At 40.4% G+C, this 12,232-nt stretch overlaps 1 protein-coding gene across 2 annotated transcripts in view; it reads right to left on the bottom strand.

Annotated features, from left to right (window-relative positions):
• Positions 1–12,232, bottom strand: part of SATB2 (SATB homeobox 2) — a 194,384-nt gene that overhangs the window by 111,331 nt on the left and 70,821 nt on the right. For both annotated transcript variants that reach the window (XM_060106190.1, XM_060106189.1), the window contains exons 4-5: positions 6,955–7,081; positions 5,709–5,832 (exon numbers count right to left, since the gene is read on the bottom strand). In XM_060106190.1, coding sequence (XP_059962173.1) covers positions 5,709–5,832; positions 6,955–7,081 — 251 coding nt within the window. The remainder of the gene's footprint in view (positions 1–5,708; positions 5,833–6,954; positions 7,082–12,232) is intronic.

Below are 12,232 nucleotides of genomic sequence, written 5' to 3'. Positions count from 1 at the left end.
ATGTGTTCATAATGTTTTCAAATTGGAACAGTTAGAGACCATTTTAATAAGGGAGACCTGGGTCTAAAGTACAGGAAATTAGGATGCTTGGGACAGACTATGGGCTGATGGAAGAGGCTGGAAGTGGTGACTCAGGGGGACATCAGAGGAAAAGGAAGAGGCTGTCAGCACTTAAACACATTTTGAAAGGTGAAATCAAAAATAAATACACAGACACACAAACACAACCTATACTTTCCAAGCACCTGGCCAGACAGAGTACAGCTAAATCATGACTTCCCTCCCTTTAAATATATATGCCTCAGCCTACAATTGTTGCCCTTTTATGGACTTTTCCACTCTTTCCTTCTGCCTTCAAGGCTGCTCTTCTGAACTGTAGCCCACTGGGATGGTCAAGAAAATATATATTAGCCACTGAATCATTCTTTTATGCAATTGCCAAACTTAAGTGAGGAAATACCTAATATGGTTTGGCTTGGCAGTAATAAGGGAGAATTATGTTAAAAGCAGTCATCTTTTACTCATGAACTGAGAATATTTTACATAGCCCAATAATCTACCATTCTGCTTTAAAGTTAGTAGTATTTGGTGCTCCACACTCTTCTTCCTACACTGAAAGCTTCATCTCTCTCTCATCCTCACCACTGTACCCCCAGCCCATTGTAAAGTACCTGACTCTGTAACTGGGACTCCACTAAAGCTGGTAAAATACGTTTTTTAATTACTGTTTCACTGTCTCAGAACAAAAATTCATTCTTTTTCACACTGCACAGATTGAACAAAAATGTATGCACCTATTCTATGACAACCACCAACAAAATGAGTGAGCTTATCTCCACACCAAGTGCAATCCAGCTATGCAATTTAAGTGAATAATCTGGAACGTTTCAGGGTAACAGCCATAGGATTAATTCAGGTGCCCACACTACATGCCCATGCTGGCTGAGAAGGACTACCCCAGTGAGATTTTCCATAATCACACAGCATACCAGAAGCCTAAATCAAATCTCCTCCATATCTAAGTAACAGAACTGAGCCCCTGTTTGATTGAAAATGTACTGGGCATCAACCACCAAAGTACTGTATTCACTGTATTCTCATTCAAAACATTTTACAGCTGCCAAGAACACTGTAAATAATAAAACTTTACACTTTATAAAACTTTCTAAAATATTTTAATATTGAATTTATTAAATTAATACATTAGAGCAGTGGCTCTCAACCAAGAGTGGTTTTCCTCCCATCGAAGGACACTTGGCAATGTCTGGAGACATTTTGGTTGTCACAGGGCAGGGGTTGTGGGTAGGGGGGATGCTACTGGCATCTAGTGGATAGAGATCAGGGATGCTGCTAAACATCCCACAATACACAGGACCACAGGACATTCCCCCACCACTAAGAATATCCAGCCCCAAAGCTCAACTGGGCCAAAGTTTAGAACTCCTGCATTAGAGTAACAACAACATGCAAGGTATACATTGTGCTGGGCTTCCCTGGTGGGGCGGTGGTTGAGAGTCCGCCTGCCGATGCAGGGGCCACGGGTTCGTGCCCCGGTCTGGGAGGATCCCACATGCCGCGGAGTGGCTGGGCCCGTGAGCCATGGCCACTGAGCCTGTGCGTCCGGAGCCTGTACTCCACAACGGGAGAGGCCACAGCAGTGAGAGGCCTGTGTACCACCAAAAAAAAAAAAAAAAAAAAGATATACATTGTGCTGAATGCTGAGAACATGGAGATAAGAGATGTTTTCTGCTATTGTGGGCAGTCCAGTAAGTGATGAGAACCGGCAGATAACACTGACAACAGGCTGTGATAAGCACTGTGACAGGGGTGTGTCCAAAAGGCTACTACAGGCATAAGAAGCAACTACTTTCATCAGAAGGTCAGCGTTCTTCACCAGCAGTGACTTTCCAGCTGGAATTTGAAAGATTTCCTCAAGCAGAGAAATGCAAATCAAAACTACAATGAGATATCATCTGACACCAGTCAGAATGGCCATCATCAAGAAATCTAGAAACAATAAATGCTGGAGAGGGTGTGGAGAAAAGGGAACACTCTTGCACTGCTGGTGGGAATGTGAATTGGTACAGCCACTATGGAGAACAGTATGGAGGTTCCTTAAAAAACTACAAATAGAACTACCATATGATCCAGCAATCCCACTACTAGGCATATACCCTGAGAAAACCATAATTCAAAAAGAGACATGTACCAAAATGTTCATTGCAGCTCTATTCACAATAGCCCGGAGCTGGAAACAACCTAAGTGTCCATCATCAGATGAATGGATAAGGAAGATGTGGCACATATATACAATGGAATATTACTCAGCCATAAGAAGAAACAAAACTGAGCTATTTGTAATGAGGTGGATGGACCTAGAGTCTGTCATACAGAGTGAAGTAAGTCAGAAAGAGAAAGACAAATACCGTATGCTAACATATATATATAGAATTAAAAAAAAAGATGTCATGAAGAACCTAGGGGTAAAACGGGAATAAAGACACAGACCTACTTGAGAATGGACCTGAGAATATGGGGAGGGGGAAGGGTAAGCTGTGACAAAGCGAAAGAGAGGCATGGACATATATACACTACCAAACGTAAGGTAGATAGCTAGTGGGAAGCAGCCGCAGAGCACAGGGAGATCAGCTCGGTGCTTTGTGACCGCCTGGAGGGGTGGGAGGGAGGGAGATGCATGAGGGAAGGGATGTGGGAACAGATGTATATGTATGACTGATTCACTTTGTTATAAAGCAGAAACTAATAAATAAATAAATAAATAAATAAATAAATAAATAAATAAATAAATAAGAGAAGAGAGTAGTACACGCTAGCCAAGAGAAATTGCATAGCAAAAGCAAGGTAGTGTCACACTGCAGGACTCTGAGGTCACCATCATTGTGTGCAGGGGCCACCGAAGCCACAGATTAACATGGCACATCTCCCTTGAGGACTACTCTCATGTGGACAGGGGAGGTTAATAATTTAACAGGTAAAGCGATTTTTATGGCATTTTTAAAAATAGCAAAAACACAGGTATATGGAGTAAACTGTGTATTACTTTTCATGAACTGTAAAAGTAACATAAGAAGTTGCTTTGTCAAACTTGAAGTGCTAATGGTACTAATTAGGTTGCTCCCACCCTTGGGAATATTTTGGTGAAGTTTGAGCAATGTTAAATGTTTCAAAACAATTAATTGCATGGTTTGGAGCACAGAGTGGATGCAGGTAGAGGGAGGAAGGCGACTGGTGGGTAATCAGGTTAGTGGCATCTTGACGGTATACACGGGCTATGCTATGCAGTCTGTTCTTCCTACAGGCTGAGCAGGGGGAGTCGCTGGAGGCTTGCAGACGAGGAAATGGCACAATGTTAGCTTTGGAGAAGCAGGTGGCAGAAGAAAGATTATGATGCGGGATGACTGAAAATATTTCACATAAGAGGTGACAAAAGTCTAAACAAGGCAATGGCATGAAGGAGGAAGATTTTAGATACAGCGGTGGTAGATCCATTATATCTAATGTGAGAGTGACAGCAAAGAAACTTTTTAGGTTGGGCAACTAGGTGGGCAAGCAATTAGAACAGAAAATGGGGGGAGAAAAGAGGATTTTTACAGCAGGGGTAAAGATGTTCTCATTTGAATCTCAAGACAACCCTGCAAATTATGTGACATATGTGGATACAATCATGCCCAGTTTACAGACGAGTTTAATGAGGCTCTGAGAGTGGATCGGCTTGCCCAGGATCACACATTCAACATAAAAGAACTGAGATTCAGGAATTCCCTGGCGGTGCAGTGGTTAGGACTCAGCACTTTCATTGCCGGGGCCCGGGTTCAATCCCACAAGCCACATTTTTTTGATATGGCCAAAAAAAACAAACAAAAAAATTACTGAGATGAGAGCTCAAGGTGCTCAGCCCCTAATGTGGGTTCTTTCCACTCAGGCTGTCCCTCTAGCCACATTTGATAGTTATAACCAAACCTAATAATCACAATAGATCAATGTTGACCAAATTCCCATAGGCCTCAAAAGCCCTGGATAAAATTCTGAATTGGTGATATTGTTAGGACCTTGTCCACTTCTAGGCAAAGCCCAATTTGACTTTCAAGTAAATCCAAGAGAAAATTAATTGTGACTAATCGTAAAATTTAGGAGAAATGATTGAAATTTTTTCCCTAAATTGTTCTTTATCCAGTCCCTGTATATGATCAGAATAATTCAAAATATTTATTTTTAGAACTTCATAAGCAATCACATTGGAATAAATCAAAATTCTAGCAACAAGCTTTAGCACCTATGTACATACCTACAGGTAGGTATTGAAATGGCTTATGTGAAAGCTGTAAGCACAAAAGTAGGGATGTAACTGATGGTGTCCCCTTCAATCTACCACTCAGGTACATGCCGTCCTGATTTTCTGGAAGCAAAAATATTAATAGCAGGCTTTGTCTCAGAGAATCTAAATTCCAAAACACTCTCCAAGACGCATATAAAAATTATTCAGTTCACACCAATAATATCATGTCTCAGGAATAACAGCTGGTACTATTTATGGAGTATCACTGTATGTGACATACCAGGCCAAGAATTTATGTGATTTATCTCATTACTCCTCATTATATGACTTAGAACTATTACTCTCCTGGTTTTACATACAAAGAAACAGGCTTATAAAGATGAGGTCACAAAAGCTTGTAAGTCAGGACACGAATCCAGACCTGACTGATTCCACAATGCAAGCTCTTAACCACTAGGCTTCCCGTTTCCCCCAAAGACTATTATTATTATTATCCTGGAACGTAGCTCAGGACACATGAAGTTTCTAAGGTTCTTGTCATCTTCCCTTGAATTTGACAGACATGTAGTCAGTCTACTGTCTTAAATCAAGTGTAGCAACTCACACCAGAAAATGGATTTCCATTCATGGCTTTAAATAATGTTAACTTGAGTTCATTTCACAGCAGTTCTAAGCCACTCCCCATAGCCACCAAAATATTATCTTATCATTAGGAAAAGTGGGGCCTTCACCCATGAACACAAATGGAACCGCAAGCCCTTTCTTCTGCTGTTCCTCCCTTTGACCCTCTCAATCTCTTATTTTTGTGGCTTGTTTTAGTTTATGATCAGTTCAGTAAAAACAGAGTATCACTTTTTCTCGTGGTGCATTTTCATGTGGTGAACTCACTCCCAAATCTCTACAAGTGTGTATGATGCAAAGATCATCTCTCTCTGCTAGACCTAGAAAAGGCTCAATAAACAAATAAAAACAAATTAAGATGGGTCTGGCATGGCTGACCCATTTCATTGACCAAGGAACACAGTGATTTGGAGCCTGAGCTTTGGCAAGGGAGGTCTCAGCTAGGGTTGCAACCTGCCACTTAACCAGCTGAGTAAGCTTAGGCAGGTAAAGTGCTTCTCTGAGCCTTGTTTTCTTGATCTGTAAAATGGAGACACTGATACCTACCTCCTACGACATATGTGAGAAGTTGAAGACTGTGAGTGTAAAATGTTTTAATGTGGCTCCCATTATATCAGAGCTCTCAATAAGTGATAAGTTCTCCTCTACAAAAAAAAGCACCACAACCTCCATATTTTTTTTCCACCTAAGATGTAGTGTGAATATAAATAAAAGACAGCTGTCTGAGCAGGAGTGCCCTCCTGCCAGACAGCCCACCCTTGGCTTCTTCATTTCTCCTGAAGACACTGACCTGGGAGAGAGGGCATTCTTTGGCTAATGTGCTCTGGTTCATCTCTTTGAGCAGTTCCTTTAAGGCATTGCGGACCGTGGCATGGTTCCACTGCTCCGCAGGCAAGTCTTCCAACTTCGAACAACTGGAAAACAGAGCAAGAACGAATGACGTGCAAACCCTTAAATGCAGAGTACAGCAGTCACCCCTGGGTCCTGTGAAGCATTAGGAGAACCACCAAAGAACAGGGTTGAATGTGGGCCCAAAATGAGGGGAAGGGAGCAAAACTGCTTCTCTAGGACCTTGATAGAGCCCATCATGGTCTCTTTCAGTTGGTTATCACACTAGCCTGAGAAAACCGGTCACTTCGGATATGAAGAAATGCCTATTTTTTAAAACAGGATTTCTCCAATCTACTGATAGAAATGGCACGACAGTGTGATTATAAACTTCCACTATTTAAACTTAATTATTCGACATTCCTAAGGTTAAATGTAAACAAATGCTTCATCAAATTTGAAGGTCTATCCTTCACCCTCATAGAACAATCCAGAGATGTCACTTCGCTAACAAAAAACTAACTAAAGAAAAGACATTAAAGCATTCCTAGACAAGGACAGGAATGGTGGGTCCCTATTAAAGTGTAAATTCTCCAAAAGGGGTAGATTCAAAACCTTTACAGTAAAGGACAATATTCATTAAATCACATGAGTTGCAGGCACTTTACAATACAAGACTCTGCAGAGAAACTCTAGATTCTTTAGAGGCATAATTTGCTCTGGATGCTGTATCTGAAAAAAAGAAATCATCCCCAGAACTTCTGCAGGCCACCAGAGAGGAAAGCAAGAGACGTCCAGTGCCAGCACCTTCTTGGTAAGCAGGCTACAAGGACGCCAAACTCACCCCTCAAACACAAGCCTGAAACAGCAGAGGTGTTTATTCTTCAAATATTATGTGCTAAGCATTTAACCAGAGGACTCATTAAATTAGGGGCTGTGGAAAGTTCCCCTTTAAAGGCTGCAGATTTTTAATGATTTATCAAGCTTCCCCTAGGTTACCACTTCACTGCTTCTGAAAACAAAACATAAAACAGTTGGAATGTGGACTATAAAGATGCCTGGTGACGCACCCCCCTTCTTCTTTTTTTTTTCATTTCATCCAATGTCTAGAAATTAACAAAGACAGGATGAGCTGATCTCTGTAGCGACTCTATGATCAACAGATCAGCTCTGAGAGTTAGGAAGGGCAGATGTTCAGAGACACCCACCTTTGTAATTGGATTTTCAACGTCACAACGTGATAGACATCTTGCAGCATGTCGGCCACTGTCGCATCGGGTGCATCTGTCACATAACTGAGGGGGAGAGGGTTCCACCTCCCAAGCTTGATTATTCCTGCACCGGGAAGAAAAACATAATAAACACATATCTGCTATTTATTAAACCCTCCCATTGTTTGTTCAATGTTAGGAAGGTCATCCAATAGTCAACATTCAAGGCCCACTCAGAGATATTTTACAACCCAGTGCAATAGACTATTTCTTTCTGGCTGACAATTGAGTTAACTATACAGGAAGATGAGAACGAAAGGATGAGGTTTAATCATGGACAATCAGTTTTTTTATGTTTTCCTCTTTCTTAAATTACTTAGAAAACCATACGGTTACTTCCTTCCCCCAAAGTCTTGTTTCACAGTCTAACTTAAGACTGATGCTAAATATACCGAACTGCTGATTTCATAGACAAAAAAAAAAAAAAAAAAGCAAGGCTTAAGTAAATATAAGATTCGGTTTTGAATTGTACAAGAAAATTCCTGTGTGTGGGCTCAGCACACACACAGTCACATCCTGGTTGTGGTGTGAACCCCAGTGCGAATAGCATCTGGAGCTGAAGAAGCCGTGAGAGTTCACTTCCAGATTCACATTTCACGAGGCAGAGGGCTTGTTTTCCATAGCACAATGATTGACCACAGATCCGAAATAGCAGAGATGCCTTCAGCTTCCTTTTTTTTTTTCTTTTTTAATTCCTCAGTTCTTTTTACGGTGACAGTGGTACCCTTTCCCTGCGGGTTTCCTGCTACATATGGTAAATGCTCGTGACAATGGAGAGAGAATAAAAATCCTGGTCAAACTTGGGCAGACTGATGGGACAGCTTCAGCAACACGCGGTGAAAGTGCTAAGTTATTCACAAGATGGACCCATCTTATCTGGTGCACAGGGCGCATATAACATAGATGAAGAAAAATAAAGAGAAGCCCATTTCACAAACAACACAGTTACAAACATTTTATTTGTATGTTATGAAAAATCCAATGGTCCCCAGGATATCAAAAATTGTCCCATATCCAAAACAGCTATATTTTAGTGATAGAAGAGAAACAGCATTTTTATTTTTATTTTTGACAATGCAGGTGAGTCCAACTACACTGTTCTTTCAAAAAATATATTTTATCACCAAAGACAGAGAACACCTGTATATACAAGTGAACTTTTAAAAGCTTCAAAAAATGCTGCTTTATAGCTATGGGGCGAAATTTCAATAATAGGAAATGAACTTTCTGGTCAGGGCACACGTCCTGTCCAAGATGAAATCAATGAATGCGCAAAGCTTGACATAATGCTTGAAAACAGGGAATAAACAGAACAAAAATATTAAAATGATGCACTGTTTCAGTATTAAGATTTAACAATCTGGTGCTGAATATGCTGCAGTATAAATAGTGCCTGGACTCAGATCCAATAAAGTAACACAGCTCTCATTCATAGTACCGTATGTCTCCAGTTCTGGCTCCTTAAATCATATTTCACTTGCCAAGAAAAGCTGTTTTCTTGTGGGGATAGTTTTCCTAACATTCTCTCTCATGACAATGAAAAGTGCACAGCACACAGCATGTAGTAGTCATGAAAATGAACATCCAGGGCCTACTGGACAGCCATCCAGGAGAGGCTGAGTCTGCTTTGTGGCTTCCTTTACTCCTTCTGACATTTGAAAGTACTAAAAAGATACCATGTAACATGTCTAACATAGTTCCTTTTTTAAAAAAATCACTCCATAATTTTAAGCCCCTTAAAACCTCATTATCGTGATAGCCCATAAGTTAAGTATAAACTGACCATCTTCTAAAGATGATATTTTATTATAAGAGATTAGATGGAGAAAAAATGAAGTCAGCAATTGCACACTATCATAGGCAAGTAGAAGAAGCCAATTTTGTGGGTCATTTTGGTTACTAAGAATATGAAGGTAGCATGAAGCAAATGAATCCTGTAAACTTTAAGGCATAACTCTAGAGGCAATTCATCCATGCTATTGTGTGTGTCAGTGTTCATTCCTTTTTATTGTTGAGGAGTGTTTCGCTGTAAGCTTATACCACAATGCAGCCAGAGACAACAGAATATCTCTGAATGATTTCACTTACATAAAATACAAGAACAGGCAAGACTCATGTATGAGAAGTCAGAATGTGGTTACCTCCTGACAGCAGGGGCATGACTGGAAAGGGACATAAAGGGGATTTTCTAGTTTTGGCTGGTGGTTGCATGGGTATGAAAGTTGTCAAAATCCATGTAACCGAACACTTAATATGCATATATTTTATTGTATGTAAATTATACCTCAATTTTTAAAAAGGGGGAGGGGGAAGAATCTCTACAGGAAATGACAGACAAGTCACTCTATTGAAAATAATAATCTCCATTTAGATAAATTCTCTCCCCACCTTGATGAGCCGGAAGGAGACTTGTTTGGGCTGGAATTAGACACATACAGGTGTCTTCACAACACTTAATGCCTCCACAGAGAGCAGCTGCTACAGGGTGGTTTCTACATCTTGGAAGAGAGCTGCTGACACATGCTATTTTCAGGCAATGGGAAGCGCGTGTGCTTTTTCTTTTTTGCACCATATTGACTAACCTGCACCTAGAAGTCATGCTCTTTGCTCAACTACCTACCAGAGTCTGCAGGGACCAGATCCGGTAGGACAGTGATGTCCAGAGGCTACTGTCCTCCAGCCTGGCACGGACTTGGAGTAACTCTTTTTAATAAGCCTTTCCTCCAAATAAGGTCTCTGTCTAAAGTGTTAACCCCCTTTGGAAATACAGTCCTCCTTCCCTGATATAAAATAGACAAAAATATTTCTTGGGCTGGTGTCAAGCATTAATTGAGGAAATCAAAATGGGAAGCAGTAGACCATAGTGACAAAGAATTCCGGCTTCCAAGTCAAATTGCCTCTGTTCATATCCTGCCTCCTCCACCTACTAACCATGTAACTGTAGCAAGTTACTTAATTTCTCTATGCCTCAGTCCTCACATGTGTAAAATGGAATAAAAGTACTGACCTTATAGGAATATTGTGCAGATTGAATGTACAGCCCTTAGTACAGAGCCTGGATATCATTAATCGCAACTATTAATCATTTACAGTAATTATTTAGACATCTTTTAATGCTCCCTAAAAGAAAGATACAGTCAATTTATTTCAAAAATATTTACTCAAGGATGACTTCAATATCATTTAATCTTTAATTTTGTCAAGTGCCTATAAAAGGCCCTCATTATTTTAAATCACAAAGGAAGACTGTACATCAATAACTCGCTCTTCTTAGTAGCCTGTAAGTCATACTGGTTCAAGTGTGAGGCACTTCAGAAGCAAAGACTGGAAAAGATCTTGGTTCCAAGTCTGGAAGGCCTCAGATGCCCAGCTCAGTAACGCACCATATGGGTCAGAGGTCAGGAGCAAGGCCTGGAGTCAGAGGTGAGTCCATGCCCAGCCTCCTCTGCTTGTCAGCTGCAAGATTTTGGGCAAGTTATTTAGTTGGTCTCTCTAAGGCTTGGTTTCCATTACCTGTAAGATGGGGATAAAAACAGTGCCTACTCTTTAGGGTTGCCACAAGACTTAAAATGAGCATCAGAATGTAGCAGTGGGATGGCACACAATAAGTGCTCAGTAAAAGTTAGGGGAAAATAGATCTTTGAAAGTTCTTGGGTGTAGACGTAACACCATCAAAGCTTTAGGATGATTAACGTATACTGGAATTCAGGTGGACTGAAAAAGGGAAGCATTCTGAGGGGAGAAAAAAAAGAGCTGAAATAATCCAGATAGGTGTATCTAACAACTATAACAGCCTCTTCCTGGCTCCCCCTAAGGAGGGATACGGACCCAAAGAAATGCTTCAGTACAGTGAAGGCGAACAAAGAAGGAAGAGAGGTTATGTTCCCACTGGGGATATCTGACTCGCAGTGTTGGAGAAATCTCAATAAAAACAGCATAACTATAAGTATACAGAATTATTTCTAATGCTTACACTCCATGAGTAGGTTTTATAGCCCCAATCCAAAATATGAGGAAAACTAATGATGATTAGATAGTACTCTACACACACACACACACACACACACACACCCTCAAGCCCAGCCAGGCACACAGTACATGCTCAATAAATGGCAATTCCCAATTCTTCTCTGAATATATATATCACACTCTCACTCTGTCTGGAGTACTGATCCCATGCATTCACTTCTAGAAATCGTACACATTCTTCAAATTCTGCACCAAGAATAATTCCAACTCTGATCAACCCAGCCTGAAGTAATTCCTTTCTCTATACAGCTGCACAATAAATACTCTTGGTTAGTTTGTGTATCTTAGAAGGAGCTTACTTTATCACAATATCCCTTTATGTTACTTTACAGTTTACGAAGTGTTTTTTTCCAAACTATTAGTTCATCCTCACAAGGAGAGCAGGGGGTCAGTATTACACCTGAAAGTGAGGTGAAGATCAGAGAAGAGTGAGTTTTCAAGGACATCTGTGGGTGACAGCCAGAACTAGGCCCCAGGGCTTCATCTGACAAGTTTTCTAACTACTGGACCAATATTCTTTCTACTCAGCTCTGCCTGTGTGCCAGTGCCCAATCACACAGTCACACATGGGGCAGGGTCTTGACATTTAATGTTAAACAAAGGAACGTATGAGACCAATGAGCAAACATGTGACAAGGCCTGAAGAGCCAGCTTCTTTGGAAAAAATCTTCTCCCTCAATAGTGCCATTTCAGACATAAACATTGTTTCCCACATCATCTTTCCTATTTCCAAAGAATTTATCATCTGTGAACATTTACAAAATGCCTGGTGCTAAGGATTATTACAGATGCAATTTCAAGGTCTTTGAGTCCCAAATTATGGGCCTTTATTTTGGGGTTGAAATTCATACAAATGTTAACATGATTGAATTGAGCATAATATAAATAAAAGTGTTTATATCTAGACAAATCTGTTCACTAAAATACAGAGGACCAATCCACTCTTCATGTAATGCTTTTAGACCAAATAAAAAAATGCAACTGTAGGTAAACTTCCCATTAGTGACATAAAATTAGGTTGGGAATGGAGGCAATGTTTGTCTAAAATTAAAAAGATGCAATAATGGAAACCAGTTTTTTACTCTCTCAATGCAGTATTCTGCCAGAGTGGATGTATCACAAAGAGAAATATCAATAGCTGTTTGTGTTCATATGTATTTGTTATTTTTATCAGTTTATAGCCCAT

This window comes from Mesoplodon densirostris, chromosome 8 (genome assembly GCF_025265405.1).
Source record: "Mesoplodon densirostris isolate mMesDen1 chromosome 8, mMesDen1 primary haplotype, whole genome shotgun sequence".
Lineage (NCBI taxonomy): Eukaryota > Metazoa > Chordata > Mammalia > Artiodactyla > Ziphiidae > Mesoplodon > Mesoplodon densirostris.
This window is presented reverse-complemented; position numbering and strand designations above follow the sequence as displayed.